The sequence below is a fragment of the Manis javanica genome, chromosome 9 (assembly GCF_040802235.1).
Source record: "Manis javanica isolate MJ-LG chromosome 9, MJ_LKY, whole genome shotgun sequence".
Classification (NCBI taxonomy): domain Eukaryota; kingdom Metazoa; phylum Chordata; class Mammalia; order Pholidota; family Manidae; genus Manis; species Manis javanica.
In genome coordinates this window covers 4,964,870-4,989,217 of record NC_133164.1, presented here as the reverse complement: position 1 = coordinate 4,989,217, position 24,348 = coordinate 4,964,870, and the positions used below count along the sequence as shown (strand labels likewise).

Here is a 24,348-nt window from a genome sequence, read left to right as displayed (position 1 = left end):
AACACATACACATTGTAATGTGGGCTAGAAACCAATTGCAAACATTCTGGTTTGCCCTTCAAGGCCAGAGGCAGACACTTAATGCAAACTACGAAGATGTTTTGAGGAATAGTTATACTAAATTTAGCGTCCTAAGCAACCAATTGGCATATATGTAATGAAAGATATAAAGGAAAGAAATCCTGCCCACAGTGACAGAAGATACAGGCGGATGAAAGGAGGCTGCTGGGAGACAAACCCTTTTTAAAAGATGCCCTAGAAATGATGCACAGGGCAGCTAGCGTTGGCATTACCTCCTCTCATCGCACATCTGAGGGGCTTGTTATTTGGGAAGGCTTGGGGCTGCTGCCGGATGGCGAGCCCCTACTTACGGGGTGGGCGTGGCCTCTGTGTCATCTCCAGTGCTAAGCACCCTGCCTGGGGGATGTTAAATGCTAGATGGATGCATGCTGGATAAGTGAACAAATTGTGTGTGTGTGTGTGCGTGTGTGTGTGTTCACTGGACAGACGCTCCCAGACTTGCAGATAGGTGTGAGTCTGCCCGGGTCACTTGTCAGTGTTCCGGGCCAGTCTGATAAATAGGCTGTCACTGTGGATGGCTGAAACAGGGCTGCACCATCGCTCCCTCCTACCCTGTAAGAGCTCACTGATGACAAGCTATAGAGAAAGTTGTTCCTGATGTGTTGTTTTATAAGCCACACTTCAAACTTAGATGCTTGTAATCGGGGTAAACCTTAGGAAGTCTCTGAATGTCCTGAGAACCCACCTCGAGGGATCGGCCCAGGTAGCGGAGCAGCTGTGAGCTTTGCCCAGGGGTCATAGGAGCCAGAGGTTCCGGACAGGGATGTCCCAGATGCCGTGGGTGGTGGGCCTTCCCTGAGTCACAGGACGCTTCATCAGAAGGGTGTTGAGGAATCCAATTGAATGGCATTACATGTACAAAGAAGGTAGGAGTTCCGTTTATATAGAAACCACTTGCGCTCTCTCAGCATCTTGAAGAACAGGCAGGTTTCCCAGATGATGCAAAACTAAGCCGGAACAGCGGCAGCCCTGAGGCGAGAGGTCGTGGGCCCCGAGCTCTCCTTTGTGGCACTGCGTCTTCGCTCTCCACGTGATGCATCGAGAACTCAGCAATCATGGGCACCATGTTTTTCTGGTCTTCCTTTAAAGTTGCCTTAATAAAGCCACTGCACCCAGATGATATACCTGAAGGGGAATCATGTTGTGTTTGGCTTAAGATTTCAGTTGATTTTAAGCAATTTTCTTTGATGACATTTATCTCCCCTACTGTTCTTGGACTTTTTAAGACAGTCACCATGGCTTTAAAAACAAAACACACACACAAATGCTAATCCCTTTATTCAGCCTGAACGGCATTTAGGGAGCAATAGCCCTGTTATCAACTAAAAGATGTTTTTTCAGTTATAGAGTTCTTGGCCACAGACCTCAGAATTAGAGGTATAAACAATAAGATGTGTTCCAGCACGAAAATAACGAAACACCAAATAAATTAATCTCAAGTCTGCAAGAAGTGGAAGTGAAGTTGGGCTAAGTTAATGGGTGGAAGACACCTTCCCCACTACCTAGCACGCTGCCTGGCCCATGGTACATCCTTATGAAATATTCAGCTAGAAGATGGGGCCTACTTGAGGGGATCTGGAAATGTTTTTAAATAAAGAAAAAAAAGATCTACTTAATAATGATGGATAAAAGGCTGCAAACACAAGAGTGAGGCTCCCGTTCTATCAGCAGGTGTAAATGCTCGTTCCTGGATCTCTCCGGGTTCCCAGGCAGGAAGGGCTGGAGAGCAGAACTCCGGGCCTGGAAGTGGGTTCCGGACGGAGGCGGTGGGTGGATGGCCAAGGGGAGCCAGAAGGAGGTGGAGCTTGACTGCGATCCCGTCAGCGGGCTTCAGAGCTCTGCCTGTCGGGTGCCGAGATAAACAGAAGCTTGCATGGGGTATTTCACCCTGCTGGAAATGCTGGTGTCTTTGCTTCAAATCCTGTAAAAAGTTAAAAGTGACCTTCAGTGTATCAGACCCCCACCTTGTCACTTTACAGGTGAGACTGGTCAGGGAACACGGGGAGCTGGAATGCCACAGGCCCTCAGCTGCACGGAGAGCAGGAAGCCAGGTCTCGCCTTTCATTCATTTAGCACATTTATCAGCTATCTATGAATGGCCTTAAACTATGTTATTACGTTATTATTAAGACTTTTCCTCATGGTGTGTACTTACATGGAGATTTTTTTATGAGGTGGTTGGCTGTTTAAAATAAAATTAAGTTCATAGGAAGAATTATTTTAAAAAGATTTCACTAATCAATTAATCACAGTATAAAAACCTTGAGAAGCAAGTATCTTTAGCTTTTGGGACACAGTTAAATCACTAAAACAGATTCACCTACTGGGTGTGCTGTCTTATTAGACATAAATATAGGATTTTAATATCCCCTAAGCACTGGTTAAGCGCTTCTCCACCTAGAAAAATGAGTAGGACAGGCAGGCAGTACTCTTTTCCATTACAACACTGAACATCTGCCTTCAAGTATGTCTACAGTGTAAATATCACAAACATAATCCCAAATCCAGAAACCAGGAGCAGCGTCCTTCCTACGACAGTAGCAATCGCCTCCTGTTGATCCACTGAAGACCTGTTCGCTCTCCAACCAGAGCGGTAATCATCCTTTTCTACACACAGTGGGAAAGTGAGTTTTACTCTTGTAGGTTTTTTTTTTTCTTTTACTGATCTTTCTCTGGATTAGGTCCAAAGACTTGAGAGCAGTTTCAAGTGGGCACATTTTATTTCTCTCTTCACTGAGCTTGGCATACTCAGTTTGGGAAACGTGACGCACCCACAAGGTGGAAACGACGTGGTGTGTTTTGTTAATTTAAATTGTAATAGAGGCCACAATGTAAAATTTGAAAATGCAGTACTTGGTTGTGTTCATTTCTTTTACCCAGACTGATCATTCGTGATCTTGGTATGTAGGATCACATACTCAGCTTAAGGACTAGGCTGTGAACTATGCCCTGAAACCTGTATTTGCTACCAAGGGGCAGTTAGGCTCAGCAGGGAGAAATGATAAGTAGGTGACATTACTGTTCTGGCATTAAAGTGTGGTTGTGGGTCCCTGGGAAATGTTTTGTTTTGGAAGGAGGGCATTTATTCGACAAAAATTTCTTTAGTACACAGATGCTAGGAGGATGCTGCAGAGATCCCTGCTTCCAAAACTAGCTTGTCATGTGAATCTCCTGGGGAGCTTTTGAAACATGGAGATTCTTCACTTGCTGGGGCTGTGATCTTGAGCGAGTCAGTCTGGCCTGCAAAATCTTCCGGCTCCTCACTTCAGGGGCCCTTCTCAGACTCCTGACCTAAAATTCTTCACTCCTTAAGGTAAGGATTAATTTGAGATTATGCAGCTAAAGATGTAAACCCTTCTGGTAACCAGTAGTTGCTTTTGCCTTTACTACGGGGAAGACACTCTTCCCTGGCAGGAAGGCTGTGAGCAGTCCTAAGGCCTCAAAGACCAAAAGAGCGAAGGATAACACTTCCAACAATGCTCAAGGACCCTTGTCACCCCCCAGGAAGGCCAACATCCAACCTGCGGTCGCCTGCCAGCTGCTGGCTTGCCTCCATCCACTGTCACAAACCTTGCTTTCCTCAGTGTTGAATTTTTGCAAGAACATTTTCCTCCTTCTTCCTGGGATTAGTCCAGGAAGAAAAATGAAGCTGTTGATACTGAATTGCTTTGCTTGAATGGAAACTAGATTGACCTGGAATTAAGTGTTGAGATAAAGAAGTGTGTTCTCCGCCTTTTCCACGCCCACCCAACTTTGCAGGTTGACCACTGAGACTGTGCGACCACTGCGGACACTGTGCAGGATGATTTGCACTTTATCAAACTTCCGGGTAAAATATTGTTTGTGAAGTATGGGTTCAATAATTTGATGGGGAAGCCATTGGGATCGCAACTTTCTGCAAGGTTAACATTCATGTTATGTGCATGTCCTGATTTGGAAAATGGGCATATGAATGCCCGGGGGCAAAAGGCTTTGGGTAACTACTTACAGAGAAACAGAGTAGGAGAAGGCAAATTAAAAGAGCAAGGGAAAAGAAAGAAAAATGAAAAGAAAAAAGAAGAAAAGGAAAATACTTGGAAGGCACTTTTTCCATAGGAAAAAAAATACTTTATTTTTTTAAAGAACAAATTCAGTTTGAAACAGACGTGGAATGTGACTTCACGGATTTCATTTTCTGGGGGCTAACTGCAATGTGGAACTAAAGCAGATCAAAAAACCTATGACAGGCTTTAAAATAAAACAAAGAAAAAAAATATTTATAACTCAAGCATAATACTGTGTTACTTACAAATTGGACAATGAAATTTTAAATAAATATTCATGGTACATAATTACGGCACAAATATGCAGCAATTTGGCAACCTTTTATACCATTTTTTTCCTCATTACAGTGCAAAGGGGATGACACTGCCGTTTAACACGCTGTAGCTAAATACATTGCAAAATTCCGATTTTATACAAAACATCTTGCTTAGACTTTATAAAAAACCAACATTGCTCTATGTACACAATCTGGGTAAGAAAAGCCATTTCTGTCTTGTTTTCATGTGTATTTTTATTAAAAAGGCGAATAAGGCTACTGTAACACCCCAAATCCATATACAGTAAAATCTGAACCTATTTACAGCATCTTCACTTAAACATCATGGTGCAAATTCCAAAGTTGGGTGACGAGGGGTGATAATACAAGCAAGGCATTTACAGTAACTTCCCAAAGTTGAACCAACTTCAAATAAAGGGACAGTTGGTAGATTGTCATATTCTGCACCAGACACAAGACAGACGCACAGAACACTTTCCAATTGGTTGCAGTTAACTCTTCATCAATTCATCTGATTTTTCACAGTTTAGCATATAAACAAAATGTAGCCAACTGGTGAGACACACATTTGATTTCATTAAAATCAGACTGTTTCCCATTTTCCCCCTTCTTGCCCCTCTCCCCCATTCTAAAGGTCATTTTTGATGGCTTACAAGAAAATCTTGTATGAATGCACTAAAAGGAGAGGGTGGGGTGATGGAAAGAATTACATATGTCCTGTGGCTGATCACCACAGCAACCTGCCACAGAACTATGATATAGATATATATAATATATATTGTAGATATATATTATACATATATGTACACATGTATGCCGCACACCCACTCATACATACACACACGCACTTTGGACCAACACCATTTTCAGGTTCAGGAAATAGAGCAGAATAATTTCTGTGACAATATATTTTTGCAGGTATCACTGGAGGTCTGAGAACCTTTAAATGCTGTTGCTGTACTTTTTTTCCTCCCAATTCAGAAAGCAGTGTTACCATAGTAACAGGACTATGTTAAAGATGTCTATTTTGCATAGCACATAAAAAGTAGGTTTCCTGTTTACTGTTTTCTTTCCCAGAAGGGAGGGACGAGGAGGGAGAGGGAGATAAAGCTCAACTTTCAGCTGAAACCCCCTCGACGTGACCTGGTGGACTCTAGCGAACACTTCAGCCATAAGGCAAGGGAAAACCCAACACAGAAAATAAATGCCGGAACATCTTGTCATTGTGAAATATATGATGCAGTGACACTGATTTCCTGGTGTTTGGGGCTTGCATTTCCTAGTCTATGGTTACATGAGATGCCTTCAGAAGACTTGGTTATTTTTGTATTTGCTCTCACTATTGTTATTTTTGGAGTGATTTTTTTTTTTCCCCAGAAGTAACTGTCCAATTGTTTCTTTAAAGCACTGAGCATTGGGACCACTTAATTGCCACAAATGAATCTCACATCTTCTGGTGTGTATTGTGTGCAATCTTAAAATATATATTAGTAACAATCTTTCACTTTATATCCCTTGTGTTCTATACACCTATTATAAATACGTCCTATCCTCCTCCCCCTCGACATCATAATTTATTTCTGTCTTATGGACTCGAAGAGGTCCGCATGTGTGCTTCGCCCCAGCACAGTACCCACCCTGGGGCCCGCGGCCCGCGGTGCCGTAAGGCTCAGTGGAGAGGGGCGGGCGCTGGCAGACGGGGATCTGACCTACCTTTTATACATGAGAATTCCTTAATAAAGTCAATGATGATGAATTACAGCCTGCTTGACCTTTGGCTTTTAAACTTTGAGGTCAGGTTTGGCTCTCTGCTGTTCTCCTAAATGCTTTCCCTGTGTTTCATAAAATGTGAGAAGTATAGCAGCTGAATCTGCTTTAAACATCACCGAAAGCAGAGCGGCTTGCCCACTGCTCAGGGGCTGTCCTCTGCATCAGTACCCGCAGACCCGCCGCCCGGCTTCTCCTCGGCCTCCTGACGTCCCCTGCAACCCCAGGCAGGCTCCCCAGCCTGATGCCCCTTTTCTCCACCAGCGACCCCCTGCGCACTGCTGTCTGCTGAGAGCAGATCCCCTAAAACGTACTCTAACCCACTGCGTGTGCTGCTGTGTCTCCTACTTGCCCCTTAAAACCCAAGCCAATCCAAGGTGCTGTGCCACCTGGGCCCTCCCGACTTCCCGTGCAGAGGCAGCGGCACCGACCTCGTGTGCAGGCAGCCCTGCTCCCGGCCTGCGCCTGCACTGCTCCTCGCAGCCTCCTCGGAGGCTGGCAGCCTGGCCTCCGGCCGGAAGGTGCTCACCAACCAAGACGATTCTGCAAGTGTGTTACCCGTTCCCCCACGCTGCCGCTGCAGGCGGACACCTAGGAGACTCCAGACCTAATGTCCATTAGCGATGCGGATGTGGGGCAGAGGAAATCTCATGTGAAGTGCTGCAGGCCCGGCTGTGGACGGGGTGTGGCCGTGAGGACGAGAAGTGGGAGCCCCTTACAAGCCTGGCGCAGCCGGCGGCGGTCCCCGTGGCAGGTCCGGTCCTGCCCAGAGGCCGTGCGAGGCTGAGGGTGCCACCTCCAGGCTGGACTCCTGGCAGCATGCAGGCTGCTGGCAGGGCTCTGGCCCACCACCCGCCGTCCTCCCGGGGCTTCAGAGGGGCCCTGAGTGGCCGGGGCACATGGCTTCGAGGATGGAAGGCGGGAGGCGGGCGCGGCCGGCCAAGGGGCACCTTCCACACAAGTCTTCCAGCAGCCGGTGCGCACCCGGGCTCGTGGCGGCCGGGCCACGGGCCGGGGAAGCCGTCCGACTCCACGGGCTCCTCCGGGAAGGGGCGCGCCCCCCGCCCCGCTGTGCCCCAGTCCAGTCGAGGCCCGGGGGCTCATCCACGCTCCCGGGCTGGCGCAGCGGGCCGGGCCCTCTCCTCCGGGAAGCGAAGGCACCGCCAGGCCTCAGACCTTGTAGTAAATGTTGGCCGGGCTCTGGGGAGGCATCTCCTGCACTATGTACACTGGGTGCCCATAGTCCCCGCTGACCTTCTCGTAGTGGGGGCAGAAGACGCTGTCCGCAGTCCTCAGGGGGATGATGATGTCGCTGGGCTCCGAGCCGTTGTTGTTCCCGCCGCGCTTGGGCGTGGCCAGCGTGCTCAGCGACAGCGTGGCCGTGTGCTGCGGCGAGTGCTTGCGGTGCCGCCGCCGGTACTTGAGCAGGAGCACCACCAGCGTGATGATGATGACGATGAAGATGATGCACCCCGAGGCAATCCCTGCGAATAAGGCCACTTCGGAACCGAGGATGTTCCCGGAATGTCCGGCGCTGCTGCCGTCGGTGCTGGAACCTGCCCGGGCACGGAAGGAGAGGAGTCGGTTAGCGCGGGTCCAGGGCCGGGCGGCTGCTCCGCGGCCCGCAGGACGCGAGACCCGAGCGGGGCTGCAGACTCCGCGGGAAGCCGGAGGGGGCCACGCCTGGTCACACTTTGGCGCAACCGGCAGAGGTCAGCACAGGCGACGCGGCCCCGGGTCAGACTTGCAGGCTGCTTGCAGACCACACGGCCTCCTTTCCACCCGAGGGACAGGCCGCAACAGCCAGCCCTGGGCCTGCCCTGCGCCCAGCTCTGTCGGCCGGCCCACGGCCACAGCCGGAGAGGAGCGGCCTGGTGGCACAGCTCCTGCCATCCTCCGCACGTGGTGGCTTCCTGCGAACCTGCGCGCCTGCCTCCCCGAGACCAGCCCTGCCCCCCAGCAGAGCTGCACAGGAGGAGAAAGGCGTCATGGGCCTGGGAAAACGTTCAACTCCTAACTCGTCAGTATTATTTGATTTACACTTAGAATATAGTTGGAAGAAACTCTCACACCAAACAGACTGCCAACCCAAATGGTAAGGACTAAAAAATTGCCTGGCATCAGTCTATTATCCATTTATCAGTTTGTCACAGAATTTGACACTTCTTGTCATGGAAAGTTAGAAATAACAACTTCCCTCCTCGATGCTTGAAAAGAGAAGGAATATTGCTGCAGATGCTAAACTCACACGACTACCAACTGGCCCCAGTGCAAACTGCTGACCTCGCTCAGTGGCCACCATATACAAATTCATTAGCCTGGGAACAACACAAAGCTCTCTGTTCAAAGCCTGCTAAGAAAATGAAGTTAAATGACAGCCAGTTTTATCTGGCACTCTGAATGTTTGCCAGGGGTCCATTTAATCTTTTATTTTATGCTAAAAATGTGACACCTCAAAGATAACCTCCTGAAAAACATGGCATTATGCAATATTTTAAGATGTTCCCCTCTAACATGTAGAAGAGGATCAATCAGGCTCTTTGTGGATTAGATATAATTAGATGAGGGATTAGAACATTAATTATATATACATTAACACCAGCTGTAAGCCAGTGCTGGAACCAGCGTGACAAGGTGTCAGCCAATAAAAGAACGCTGGGCCGAAAGAGCCTTGCTGACAATCGGCACTTGTGTCTGCTGCATATTCTCCTCTGGTGAATGTGAGACTGATGGGAATGAACTGTTTTGTTCTTACTGAGTAACTGACGACCACTGAGGGCCAGGACGACCGGCCTCCGTGACCGCAAGCCAGTCCTGCTGGTGCAGCAGCGCTCTGACGGTGTCCCACCCCCGAGACAGCAGGCGCGCAGCGCACAGACCTGCGGACGCGCAGCACACTGCTGGCTATACCTGGATTCGGTTTGACAAAGGGACTCGTTGTTGAACTTCTTCCATTTGTGCCGGCTTCTAGCTCTGGACGTCTTGTTGGATCATTACGCCTGGTTGAGCCGGCAGAACTTGCATCTACATGAGAAACGAAAGATTACTTACAGCACAGACCTGTGGTGAGATCTTAGCTTTAGGAGCTGGATATCTCAAGAGGCATGAATAGCAATGAACATAAGATTCTCTTTGCAAAGTACTCTGAGATACGAAAATATAATTTTCCTTTTAAAACAAAACAGTTAAACTAGTTACTTCAGAGGTTTAGATTGAGAGGCCATCTGTGGAAACGATAGGGACTCTTGTATTTGGCAGGCAGAGCATTTGCAGATGACATTTCAATTTAACTGAGCAAGTTGATTGACTACTATACCAATTTCTAATTAGAAGAATAACTCTTTCTGCACAATAGGCTATCTATATGTGAAAGGCTCAGTGAATAAGAGTCTTCGGTAGTCAAGATGCAGAAATGGGTAAAATGGCAGAAACTTAGTTTTCATTCTGGATATTTTAATTTTGAACCAAAGAGGTATTTTGCCTTTAAGAAGAAAAAAACTATATATATTTGTATATATATACATTTATGGCAACAGGCATTGTACCTGGCTGACCTTAACTTTTAGAAGCATCTCTAATAAAAGCAATATGTCATATTGACTTGAGGAAATCTGTCAGTGGCTCGAGGTACAGAGAAGGGTTTGCTCTCAGAACTAAGCTGAGGAGTGAATGAAGGCGAGTTATTAGCAACACTGGCGCCACGCTAGCCGGGGCTCAACCAGATCACAGTGGCTTCAGGAAGCAGATGGTCTTTACCTTGTCCAACTCTCATGAGGATCTTCATGGCTCTTGTCTGGCACACCCCTCCCTCCTGGTTATCCAGGCCCTCCAAAGACCCATTTGATGTAGCTGATCAAAAATAAAATGGACAAAACAAAAAAATAAAGAAAAATCAGGAACTCAATAAGCCAAGTTTACATGAACATGAAATGTCTGAAAACAATTTGAAAAATAGGAATTCACCCTTAGTCACAAGTTTTTGGAAAGTATGGGATGCTGAAAGGCAAAAATAAAAAAACAAAAGAAATAAAGAAAAATGGATACTGTTAACACTGTTGCACGTATGCTATGTGGCTGCAAATTTATAAGCACTTTCTCCTTTCCTCATCATCAACTGATTCAGTTAGTCAATAGATACAAGGGGAGGCATCTTCTAAAAAAGCTAACTATTTTGGGGTCAAATTCAAAAGAGCAAAAATAGTTAATACAGCAATTTCAAAACGTGGTAATCATCACACAACACCTGCTTCCTCTACTACAGATTTCCTGCTTCAAGAACAATTAGCCTGATGCTCCTGTTTGTCAAGGATCCAAGCTCTGTAAGCACTAAAAGAGGAGACTCCCACAGCTCTCTACTTTCCCCAGCTTTATTCAAGCTTAGAGGTAGACTAGAATTCAGGTTTTCAAATTCTGAAGTTTTTCCCCATAATTTTGAACTCATTTCGAACAGAAAGAATGAGTGGGTTATTATTAGCAAGATCGACCTTAGTCAAACTCTTGAACCAAGTGACTTGTTGTAGAACTCTGAAGGGCAGGGAGACGACACGGGCCCACACCCTGCGAGGGTCCCGCGGCCACTTGGAATACACAGTGGGCGCTTCCAGCAGCTGCTGGCCTCGCGTTAGCCGGCTCGATTCCCTTTCCGGCTCAAGAGGGAGGGGGGGAGGAGGGACAGGACACTTGACCATTTCCCGTATTTTTTAAAATACCTATTCTCTACCCTATTAAAACACATTGTTGTCTGCCTCTTTAGGACGCGGAGTTCTCTAAGCAGCGTTGTGTCTAAAGCAGCAAAAGGACAGGCTGCCAGGTACTTTGCCGAGGAACAGATTAAAGTTACAGGTCAAGTTCCAGAAGAGGAAAGAAGGTAGAGAGAGCCACATATTTTCTTTCCTCCAAAGTTCAAGGGCCAAGGAATGGAGGTGTTTCATATATATTTCTGCAATGTCAAGCAATCTCTACTTTGATTATCAAAGTCTTGTCTACTGATATTGTACTTCGAAAGGCTCTGAAAAAGGGACAGGATTTCTGGTAAAACCAAATACAAAGGCATATTTTTTTAAATGGGTTGTTTGCTTTCCACATGGTGGGTCAGCAAACAAGTCCTACACACATGCCATGGTAATCGTATCAACTGGAAAATAAGGCACCCATTTACTGGTCTTGTGTTCTTGAGTTTATCGACTTTTACTTTCACTGTTTTCCTTAAAAACAATGGCTGCCTCTTGTGTATGTATAAATATCTCTCTGCTTATCTGGGTGTTTCCCTAAAGTTCGCACTCCCACAACTCTGTCTTACTCTTCTGCTATTGCTGACTCTGAGTTTCTCCTGGGAAACTGGGCAAAAGTTGCCATAATAATTTTGAGGGAGGTTAAAAGGTAGACAGTATTGTCTTGTAGACTTATGAGAAAATGTTGGGCAGATAAGTTAAAACAAATACCTAAAAACTTTGTATGCATCTGTGAATATATAAAAAAAATTGTCTCTTTTTCCCCATTTCTTCATTTCCTTTCCTTTTTCCCTCCTCCAAACACGTGCCTAAATTTTCAAGTCTCCTTTCCTTGTGAAGGCTGAGAACAGTATGGATATCTCTGAGCACCACGATTTCTGGGCAATTTCTGAGCAGCACTATAACCTTCACTTCATTATTTAAAGTTTTCTCATTTGATCTTTCTCAAAAATAAGGATGTATTTTCACATAGAAAAAAAGGAAAGCTGATGTCTTTATTTGGCTGATGGTTTCAAAGGTTTTGTTTACTTCATTCAAGAGGAATCTCCATTTTTCTCACTGGTACACATATAAATGAAGCACACACAAAAGGGCACTGGGACACTGAGTTAAATGAGTAATATTTTCTGGCTAAAACTTAACACTCAGCTGACCCCATAATAAAAATAAGATCTGAAGAGTGCTGCACAAAAAGCGGGGGTGGTGGGGGTAGGATATAGATTTTGTTTAACTTGAGGTAAAAGGTAAAAAATTCAGGCCTAAAAGAAAAAATAAATAAATGAATTCCAGGAAGGATAAGGCCAGGCATTGTAGAGAAGAGTCGCTGGAAAATATAATTCAAAACTACTTCTAGGGAGGGAAGAAACCTGGGGGACTCTGTCAATCTGGAAGCACTCTCATCACTGAAGGGGCTTTTTCTTCCAGTTTTGGCTTGCAGGCCAATGCCTTTTCTGAATTCCAACCCTTCATTAAGAATTCCCTTTGGTTTACCCAAAATGATGTCCCAATAACCCCCAAATGAAAAGAACCCAAATGTTCAAATAAAATTGTCATCTATAGTTTAACATCCACAGACTAAAAGATGGGAGGAGGAAAATTGTGTAGCCGGAGAATGAACCTGATTTGCATCTTTAACAGTTGAAACTTGTTATGTTCTGGGGACAGAAGGGCCTTCAAGTCCTGGAGATGCATAGCGGGAACTCAGCAGATGCTCTCTTTGCAGGCCACTAGGATGCTAGTGCTACGAGCTACTGCTGGTGTAGGGCGGACAGCGGTGAGGGAGTGGTGGGCCCAGGGCAGAACATTGTGAGGCCAGTTTTTCCACTACATTCTGGACTCTGCTTTGTTCCCTTTTAAATCAGCTTGGAAGTTGCAAGGTTAATGGAAGATATTGAACAATTTGTTACTAATGTTAAAATAGCATCCTACATAATTGGCTATTTAAAAGGGGAACAAACTTTGAAACATAGTTATATGCTTCCCCTTGAAAGACTTCTGACCTAAGTTAGCAGTGATCTAAGCTGTCATAGCAAAAGCCTGTTTCAGTAAAGCTTTATAACAAATATAAAACAATTAAGAGTGACTTCAACTCTTTTATATTTGATCCCATGGTGAAAATTAACTCCTCCCTTCCCTGTTACCTCCCCATCAGAAAGGGTAGGGGGTGTGGATCTAATTCTAGAGGATAGAGGACCCCCAGTTCCTGCCCTGAGCAATGACATGGTTGATGTGCCCTCTCCTGATCAAGCCTCCTTACTGGCAGTGAACTCTGAAATAAAGTCACAAGATTAATGTTCTCATTCCTGCTCTAACAGCCAGTCACCAAAAAGCTCAAAAAGCCCAAAAAGACCTAACAGCTAACTTTGAAAAACAATAAGAAATTGCTAATGCTTGGGTATAAAATCTATTTCTATTTCAAGAGACAACTTTGCAATTATTTTTATTGTTGATTTGAATGTATGGGGAGATTTTAACTTAAGAGAAAGAGTAGAAATAAATTACCTCATTATACTTAGTTTTCTTTGTATCTTTCTACCAGCATTAGCTAATGCCACCACAGTCATAGTATTACTAAATGGATGTAATTGCATTTAACATTTAGAGACAGAAAAAAACAACATTTTAGTGCCCAGACATTTTTTTTGTTGGCCCTGGGAAAAAAATGGACTTTATAAAATTAAACATTACTAGGAAGTTTTCTCCATCTAGTTAGACAACAGGTTTAATAAAGACACACGGGCATTTTACAGCCTGCTTTTAAAAGCCTTCACTTCAGGGATCTAACTGTGTATAGTGAGTGTACTGAAATCACTATCTTGTTTCCCCAGAGCCTGATTTTCAGTGGGTGGAGACCATTGCTCAGCAGAAAGGACTCCCAAGTTAGCATGGCCGAAAAGCTTTCTTCACATCTGAAAACTACATAGCCAACATCTTTGGTTTCGCATTGATTTGCACACAAATTTATTGGAGGTCTTACCCACTGGGAAATAGTACCCAGGTTATCTGAGGGCAAGAATATTTCTGGCTGGTTTTCTAGGCTGTGTCCCTGGAGAGGAAGTAATGTTGCACCTTCACCGTGTCTTCATGTTTGTTACTGCTCTGTCCCCCAGGAGGCTGAGCCCCATACTGGGGTCTGGCCTTTCAGCACGCTGTGTGGGCGGCCCTGTGCTCATTGGATGGAGAATTCCAGAGCTGGCTGTGCACCCACACATGGGTCTCGTTCACAGGGGCATGAGGAATGGGGGCAGCACACACAGATTCTGCTGAATCGGCAACAGCACTGCCATGGAGGGAGATGCTTGGGCTGTGATGGGAAGGATGGAGCGCTAGCACGCTCCCTACTGTCAGGGCACTTGGCTCAGAGCTACTGCTTATTGGAAAGGGGGTGTGATGGACACTCAAACATGAATATTTTTATCAACTCCATCAAAGAAGTCCACCAAAGATAAACATAATAAGCATTCAGAGTCAGGAAAGCCAGAGTTCAGTTTTCTAGTGAGAATAAAAATCTCATCTTTAAATAAAGCTGCACATGACATATTCACTCTTATTTGATTATGAAACAAGCAGCATTTTATGAAAATTCTTTATCAGCATCTTCTTTGTATTGCTCTTTTTTCTGCCATGTCATATGCTGGCCCTACTAATTTGATTTCTTAGGCCAGCCTTCCTACACATCAGTCTCCTTAAGCTCAAAACAGACTTCTGAAGAACCAGCAGCCCTATGGCCTGGCCTAATTAGACCGAGGAACTAAAAAGAGTGGAGTCAAGTGAGAAACATGGAAAATAAAGTGGGGACATTAAAATAAACATGACACGCAAACTAGTTCACTGTTTTCTTCTACCAGGGGTAGCAACTCTTTGGGTGTCTAAAAAAAAAAAATGGAATGAGATTTTAAGTTGGAAAATAAGGAGGCTGATAAAAATACAGTGAGATAACGGGAACGGACAATCCGGGAAGCTAAGACCCGTCTCCTCAGCAGCCTACCATCAACTCAAATCCAGAGGGTTTGATGCAAATTCAAAATGTGTAAGACAGAAACAGGGACACAATTTCTAGAACACAAGGAAGTTCACAGCTTGGGTAACATAGTTACCCTTTAAGATACGACCTTGGGAGAAAATTTCTCAACATGGAAATGATAATGCTGCAGGGCACTGACACAGAAACATCAGTCTAACGTGCCAAAAGGAAGAAAAACTCACTTCCTCCAACATCATACTTTTTATGTGTTTTTCTATGTAGATTTACAGTGAAAGAAAGGAGGAATATACCATCATGGTTTTCTAAGGACCTAGTTAGTTATTTTTGCTCGGTATAATATCAGATAAAGTTCAATATTATGGCAAAGCACATGACACTCCACCCCACAATGCCAAATTTGCCTTATCTGAGCTTTATAAACACTCAATGGCCTCAGTTTGAAGAAAGAAAAATACAAAGGAGGATATTTAAAAAGAAAGGTTTTGGTGTTTTTTATAAACTTCTACCTGTTGAGATAGCTCTCACTCGCATCTGATCTGATGAACTGGTTTTAGTGTGTGGGGCACAGTTCACAGTTAAAACACTACATAAAAAAGCTGCTAGTGAGGTAGGATGTCTGATTTCTGACCCGAGGAAACACTGTTCTGGTGTGATAGGAAGAATCACTTGAATTAAAACACTATCACTATGGTTGTGTTTTGAAAGGTCAGAGCAGTAAATTATGAATTATGAAGTGGTAACTGGCTTAGTCCCAGTGACTTACATACACAATTAATTAGTTTCTCCACTAGTTAGAATGATTTGGAAAGACGAATTTAAAAATGGGATCACAATTTAGACCTTACCTCCTGTGTTCTAACATTAAAACATGAGTACAGACACCAACTAGCAAATATAAATGGATGTTCTTGAATAAAATGGTATTAATTTTGTTCCCTCAATTTCAAAAGTTCATCATGAACAATGATAGGATAATTCATATCGATGGCTCAGAAATAAGAGGAGTTTTTTAAAAATGTAAAAACCTTGAAACAGTTTAGTAAACTGTTTGTTTGTATATTCCCTGAAAGATTAATGGAATAGATCACTTTGCCATTTATATTACTTCTAGGGGTCAGGGGAGATGGGAGCCCTGAGTCTGAAGGTGCCACTATATGTATTACATCCCATATCTCATACATCATGAGAGACTTGGACATCAAGGGAAATCAACCTATGGGGAGAATAATAAGAATATGAAGTGAGAAACACATCTTGAACATAAAATATTCTCTCCTAACTTACTCTTAAGAGCTTTTAACAGTTAAGAACTATATACAAAGATCAAGTTAGTAATATTTACTGAAGATGCTAAGAGCCATAGTTATCTTTGACAACACAGTCCCGAAAAGTCACTGATTACACACAACCAGAGTGGAAAAGACAGGGGCAGGAGAAGCAGTAACTCTGTGTGTGTGTGTGTATGACTATGTGTGAGTATGTGTGCATGCACATGCACATGTGCGAAATATGCCAATGAAAGAAATCCCTTCCACGCTCAACCCAGTACACTGACACTTTTCCTGAGAAAGATCGAACAGTCCTGGCAGTAAACTACCTGTCCCTCTTCTTACTAAAGGCAAGCTTAAACACACCAGATTATTTATGGAGTGGTTTATTCTATATTGCTAAAATATTGCTTCTAACACCTTGGTGTCTCAATTTTTAATGAATTCTGTTAAGGGAAAACATCCCTTTCTAAGTATAAGATTTCATGGCTAAAAGTTATGATGATTTATGCAGATGGATTCTCTCATTACATAAAAAGATTTCAATAAGATTTCATAAAAAAGCTTTTCATCCAGTATGCTTTAAGGGAGTTTATCTTGTTGTCCCAGTGACTCAAAAACACCATGAGAATGTGACAGTCAATGGTAAAGGAGTAATTACCTTTACACATGAGAGTCAGCCCTAATATAAGCCAAAACCTAGTAAGAAAGGGAACTGTGTTTAAAAATAGGTGGCCAGATGACCATTTTAACATAATGACCAAACTCACATTTAAAAAAATCCTAAGAATGATGTAAGAGTACTAAAGATAAAACATAATTCCCTATTGTCCATAGTAGTTTTACTTAAGCATTTAGATTTTTAAAAATGAGACTTCCTGGGCCAGAGATAGTGATAATATCTCATGAAAATATTCTGAACCATGAAGAAGCATGTGTGTGAGTTATTTCTAGCGTACAATCCACTGCCCAGTCCTGAGTTTTTAACAGTCTTAATAATTAAAACATCTTTGTGGAGATATGGAAATGTCTAGGTATGGAAATGTCAGAGTAAAAAGTTCACGGTGGGGAGGGCGCACATCCCACAAACCTTTTGCCCTCTCACTGTCACTAATCACAGGCAATGATATTAATGACCTGGTAATTGGGAGCCCACGGCACTGAAGTGGAAAACATCCGTCTGAGGCAATGTTCATCTCTGGGTGGTAAAACTGCAGCAGTGACTGAATTAATGTTTGCTGACAGTTTAGAATGTAACACTGCGGATGAGGAAATGCACCACTCTCATGGCCTAATGGTTGAGATGGACGTGATATTATTTGCTTTGACCATCTAGAGACTGGTGGTAACCCCAATAAAATGCCATGTCTGAGTCTGCCCTACACATGAACCTTACTCTGTTCAGCGGGCATGCTCTGTACTCTAAGAATCCAGAGCAATTTTCCACATGTTTGCTTCAATAAAAGAATACCTTCATCTTCCAGCCTAACATCAGGAGCAACAGATCTGGGCTCCCTCACTAATGCAAAAAGCCATTTGCGAAGCGGAACTGTCTTGAGCAATGCCTGGCCCGGCTCTCCTGCCACATTATCAATTGTGTTCCCCCAGAGGCCTTGCCTGCCCAACCATCCACCCACTGTAGCCCTTGTACTTGACTAAGGAAAACCTGAAGTCTCTTATTGCCTCTCTTTGAACATTTGAGGTATTTTTAATTTTTATGATTTTATTACTTAGCAACTTTCTATTAAGGGGCTCAAAGTACTTAACAATGCTTTAAAAACACGAAGTAGCATACTCTCACGGAAGAAATGGAACTGAACAGACAGTAGCTGTAAAAAGCAGAGGAAAATTTGGAAGATCTGTCCAATTGCTATTACAACCACTTCTTTTTGCCAGTGGCCCTTTCTCCTTTACTATTTCTCTGGGGGATTTTTTAGTTCAACTTTGGGGCATGTGATTGAAGGTAATTACATGTCACACAACACAGGACTGAGCATCAGGCCTGCCGTATTTGATACAGCAGGCCTCAGTGGACACCCCCACTGTGGGAGCCCCTTTGCTACTGCTCTGCATGCGCGGTGTGTGTACATAGACTCTCTTCACTGTCACCATGTGTGTGACGATGTTACATATGTGTTCTCTCTTTCCTGTACAATGTATGTGATGTGATATGGACATATGCTACCTTTCCTCCCACTCTGTGGGCATTTATAGGTCTGGTGACCACAAAGGCCCTAACGATGCTGGTCCAAGGGTCTGATGGCCTGCTTCCGTTTGGCTGACATTTCATGGCTGTGCGGACTATACTAAAGTAGTCACACTTCCTAAGGTTCTGTTTTTCTCACCAGGAGAAAAATTTCTGTATCACCTGTGTTTCAAGACTGCAAAGTGACAGAGCGCATGTCACTTCACTTTAAGTGATCAAACACCCAGCCTGAGATTTCAGAATTTTAGGAACAAACGTGTGACTCTTAAGAGCTATATAAATATGTTTTCTCAAAGTAATCTTTTTTTGTCTATCTATGCCTCTTGGCTCTTTTTTAAAGTACTTTATGTTGTTTTAAGTTTTGATCTTTGTGGTAGATATTTAAAGGCTATTAAGAAACTTGTTCTCTCTCATGCTCATAATAGGTCTCCAGTTTTCCATTATGTTATGTTCCATTATTTATGAGGTTAAGTGAACTTTAAAAGCTATATACACAGTTGTACTATAGGTATTAAGACATATTTTATGAAATAGTAGAGGCAGTTTTATTCTGAACAATTCTTTCAAGATGCCTTTTTTTCCAAGTTACTTTCATTTCCCGCCTGCTCTTGCTTTGCTCGTATTCTGCCTGTGGGGTTCTAGTCTTCCCCTTCAGCTGCTCCCCAGTCAGTCAGTCCTCTCAGTGTTTCATTAGTTATTTTGGTAATAAGAAATCGTGCTCACAGGAGTTTCTCCGTCCGCATCAAGGGAGAGGAACTGTCACCCACCCATGTGACGCCACTGGAAGGAAACAGTCTCCTCCTCCTAAATCGGGGTGACCGGAATGTTCACCCCACAGCCACGATGGCATCAGAGCTATGGGCCAGGAGTTCCTCAGCATGACCTCCAGTTATGCAGAAGCTGAGACGTTATTCGGTAAATGTAAAGCACGGAAGCTTCATTCCTATTGGATTCACTAAGGAGCCTTAACAAGGTATCTTGGGAAAGCCTTCAGTACAGTCAGGAAAGGATTTCACATTATGTTCAAACATAACAGAAATGACTCTTCCAGTGCTCAGACTAATGAAATGATGTACTTTCCCAGCTAGCCACAGTGGCATTCTTTTTTCTCTGGAAGAATATTCATACTACGGTAGGATGCTGCTAGAATTATCAGTAAAAATGTGACCCTTCCTTTGTGTCACAGGGGACTGAGAAAGGCCCTGGCCAGCCAGGGGAACCAGCGGGGAGGTGATCATACATGTGGGCGGCTCCTCCCAGGCTGCCTCTTGTGGGTCTTAGAGATGATCCGCTAACAAGCTTGGGCAATTCCAACAAAATGATACATAAATGCATGTTTCTTGGTAAGGGAAGCCCAAGGACAAAAGAACTTTTACAACATTCCAAGAAGACAAAGAGAGAAGATCTTATAATTAAGCTATTCAGCATTATTGAAACTTGTAAACTCTCTGGAGTTTGATTTTATGGGTGATTTACAAATAAATACCTTCTGAGCCCATCTTCCCCACCCTCCTGCTTGCAAGGAAGCATGGGTTTGCCTTCAGTCTTCTGCCTCACACTGTCCTTCTCTGCCCCAAGGAGGCCCCTCAGCTGTACCTGTTAGGTACCAGCCACGAAAGCAGGCACTGTGGATACACCACCTTACTTAACTTCACATCAACCTCAGAAAAGCAGGTACTGTCATCATCCCAGTTTACCCACGGCAAGACTTAGGCAGAGGCTGGTCCGGTCACTGCTGAAGGACATTCAAGAACCCAGGTCCGTCTGACTCCAGACTCTCAACTACTGTGCTGATCTGGCGCTCTAAGCAGTGTGTGTGTATAGCCCCCTATGACTCAGGACTCTGGTGAACATTCTATTACAAAGTTGACAGCTGTAGGTTAAAAATAAAAATGTGTTTAAATGCTTCAATTCAGCAATTAAATGCAAAGTTTGAAACATAAATCCTTACCCGAAAGTCAGAGGATGTAAGTGATAGGCTGGTGTTGCCATTTCACTAAACTTGATGGAAATATAGCTTTTGCTACAATTATCATATAAATTAATCAATGCAATTAAGCACATAATCACTTTATATAGGTCACACATTCCTACAGATCCAAAAAAAATCTCTATAGGAGGACATTTGAATTTTGCTAGGGAAAGAGATCCTAGTGCATTCAGTGTATTTTAATGACACTCCCAAGAAATAAGTATCAAAAATAGAAAAGGAAAAAAAAAGAAAAACAAAAAGAAAACAAATATATACATATGCTCAACAAAAATACAGGCAGGGAATCTGTTGTTCTCCTGGTTCTTTAAGACCAGTGTTTCATTATATTTCTGTGCAAGCATTTTAATTTATTTTTCAGTTTTGCTCAGAAGTGGAGTTTATGCCTAAAAAATAGCAAAGCTGACTGTGGAGCCTTCCAATATTACATGCTCTGATTTTTAAAAAAAACTGTTTTACAGAACTAAACCAGTGAAGGGCTTAAGAAATGGAGATTCATTCAAACTCCTTTAGTGTCTCTCAAGGAGGGCTTCCTTCTGTAGGCACAGAAGTGAGGGCAGCTTCTGGGAGCACCACTGTGAACGCGGCAGGTGCACCTCACAAGCAACTTCATATTGAACCATCTTTAGAAATGACGACTTTAAAACTATCCTGCACATCTATGTCTCAGCTACAGATCTGAAGTACAATAATGTAAAAGCCAGATAAAGCTAAACTGAGAGGTGCCCTGAGCATGTGACCTTCTTTGTCTACCAGCTGTGCCATGGCTGCTGTTCACTTAAAAAATATTGACACAATGGCTTTCCTTTTCCCTCCCTCTCTGACTCACCTGATTTTTGGTTGTGTGATGAAAACCTCTTTGTAGGTATTCTGCAAGGTTCTTTGCTGAGTTTGGATAACTAACCCACAGAACCTCCATGATGTTGGATGTTGCAAAGGACCAGCGCACCAGAATGGCCGACTCATTCAGTTCTGTGCTACCACTGCTGAAAGGAACTATAAACCAAACCCAGAAAGGGTCTGCGAGACAACTCTGTGACACAAATATGGATGAAGGCTGAGGAGACAGCTAGGAGTGGTTTCTTAATATTAATCAGAGTGTTTACTAAGAGAATCTATTGAAAATGGATAACTTTAGAACAGTTATTTCATATTTAAAAACATTTTTGAAGACACAATAAAAATAACTACAGGTTATGTGAAATACTCACTCTTTTTAAGGCAAGGAGGAATCTGAATGTTAGCAATGAAAATTGGGGATTTTTTCAGACCAGGGGCCATAACTTCCCTACCTTTGGGTCATTGAAGCTTAGGAGACTTGATTATGAAAGTAGGCCCAAGGCTAATTACTGAAATAGGTCACTTGAAAAAGTCAACTCTAAACATTAAGAAAACTCATATATATCATTTTGCCACATGTCAAAGCAAATAATCTCTGAGGAGAATTGATGAGGATGCATCTCACTTTGTCATTTCCTAAGGGAATTTAGTAGATACTCAGTGGGTTTAAAAATACACTTTCAATTAAAAATTAATATTTCCTTCTAAAAACTCAAATGTATGATGACTATATTTTAAACCTGGTAAAACCATAAATCAATGTCTTTAAAGAATTTATAGAAGATCCTGTCCATTTCAGAGATGAGCCACGTGAACAAGAAATCCTACAGTGGATGCCTGTGTCCTATGTCACTGGGCTGAACAACCCTTGCCAGCACTTTCCAGAAAAATTAAAATTCTGAGAAAGTGACTACTCCAAACCATCTCTGATCTTCTTTCCCATGGAAAGGAACCAGAGTTCAAAGATGTGATGTTAACACTAACACCCTTATTTCTGAAGGTACTTAACTAACTAGACACTAAGCTTAGAGTCAAACACGTGTCATGTATTATTTCAGCAACTCCAATACCAACATTATCAGCTGTCTCCAAGTGAATCAATAATTGGAGGTGTTAAAAATATACTTGTAAATTTGAGTACTTTCTGCCAATGTTACCTAATATAGAACTATTTAAGTTGAATGTGACAGTGTGTATGTGTGTGAATGTGAGACATCTTTTATGTGGAAATAAGTGACTTTTAAAAATCTTGGGATTGTGGAAGAAGCAATGGAAATCCAATACTAATTTAAACGATTTTAAAACTTGTTCCTCTCATCTCTCACTTCCTTTCTAGGGAAAGCTGTCTATCAATAAGCTTTGTTGCAAGGTGGGTGAGAAATTGGCTTCAGCATTTTCCCAAGTATCTGCTGTCTTCCTCTTGTCTGTGACGTGGTAGAAGTCTTTTAACCCTCTGCTGAGAGTCTCCCTGGACCTTCTGGCAAAGGTCTGTGTCCTGGGCCCTTTCCCCAGCCCTGGGACAATCACCCGGCCAGTAGTAGCATTCAAACAGCCTCCATTGTTTCAAACTTGAAACCCTTAACTCTATTTTAAGAAAGTTTCTTTTATCCCAGAATACCACATTGTTTTTACACTGAACTCACACTCAAAGAGAGTTCTGGAGGCTAGTATAGCTCAGCTACCTGCTACTGAACTTAATAATGAGTTTTTAGAAAAAGAAAGATAAGTGATGCCATTATTCGGTAGATTAATATTACAATTATAAATCAAGTTGTGCTTCTAAACACAAACCTGTCATGTAATGATAACAAGTAGTTATTAAATGCTCACTACATTAAACACAGAGATGTTGATAAATCATGTATTTATTTGCATTCCTGAATATTACTTCAGACGGAAGTGTGAATCTATAACATCTGCTGAAAGCCCACTGGCACTCGGCGGGAACTTAGAATTTACAGAGCTGTCTGTAGGAAGTCATAAGCCAAAGCGAGAGGGGAGAATCTGGGCCTATCGGCTTATCTCCGTGAAAGAGCCAGCCCTTGGCCTGGACTGCCTGCACGGTTCCAGTGACACACATTTAATGCAGCAGGTACAGCTGATACTCCAGGGCAGCCACTCTGCAGGCACCCCCAGGTTCTCTCTCCCATCCTACCAGGGCATTAATCTCATTAATAAATTCATCCAAGGGCAGTTTCAGTTCCCTATAAATGGTATGCTCTTCATCAGTGTCCTAGGTCAACAGTCCTACTTAAAAGTCTTTTTTAAAAAAATAAATAAATTAGGCTTCCAAAAGCTTCAGGTTTCCATTATTTTACCTAATAATTATTTTATATTTTCAAGTATTTCTCTATTACCTTGTACATTTTACCACCTTACCTGCTTGTTTCATTTCTCAAAATGCTTTGATTATCACTTTAGAATAATTATTCCTTTAAATCGATATGCCACTTTCCCTTTTTCTTGTTACTTAGTCTAGCTAAACCACTCTGTGTATCAAATTGGTTTAAGAATAGGCTTTCAGTCTCTATGGTATTTCAGGTTTGCAGCAAAGCACACGATAACCAGACGGCTATGACCTATCTTTGTTTTAATAGCTAATGTAGTAAAACCAAAAATAACATATTACTGAGTCCTAAATAAGTATGCAGTGAGCTACTGATTTTGTAAAGAGGAGCTTGTAGGTTGAGAAAGCCATATCTTCAATTGCTCTTTATTAGAAGGGAGGGTAAGCCCAGCAGAGAACAGTTCAATCTGAAGTCCAGGCTAACAAATGGGTAGAGACTCAAATCTGGTTATGAGCATAATTTTAAATCAAAGAAACTAAGTAAAGATATTTCATTGCTTGAGTGACATAAACGGCTTTCCCAGACTGTGTTCTGAGAAAGGCGTGGGCCTGGAACAATCCCAGCCTTGTGCCCGCACGTGATCTGTACCCATAATGTGCTCTGCTTAGGTGTGCTTATCATTTGACTTCACAACCTCATGAGTGCACAGTAGCTCAGATATGACCCAAAGGACACAGTATCTGCTCTGGAAAAATGTGTCAAATCATATGTAGATAGGAAAAAAAAAAAGGCAACTCACTGAACAAACCCAAGCTTTTTCTTATTCTTCTAAATCTGGTTTTAACATGCTCGTGTATGATTGTGGTTTGCCT

General features: G+C 42.9%; 1 protein-coding gene across 1 annotated transcript in view; it reads right to left on the bottom strand.

Annotated features, from left to right (window-relative positions):
• Positions 1-4,156: 4,156 nt before the first annotated feature.
• The window catches only part of EFNB2 (ephrin B2), a 43,441-nt gene continuing 23,249 nt past the window's right edge, over positions 4,157-24,348 (bottom strand). The window contains exons 3-5 of the mRNA XM_017655953.3: positions 9,926-10,018; positions 9,080-9,193; positions 4,157-7,725 (exon numbers count right to left, since the gene is read on the bottom strand). Of these exons, the coding sequence (XP_017511442.1) occupies positions 7,340-7,725; positions 9,080-9,193; positions 9,926-10,018 (593 nt within the window). The 3' untranslated portion in view covers positions 4,157-7,339. The remainder of the gene's footprint in view (positions 7,726-9,079; positions 9,194-9,925; positions 10,019-24,348) is intronic.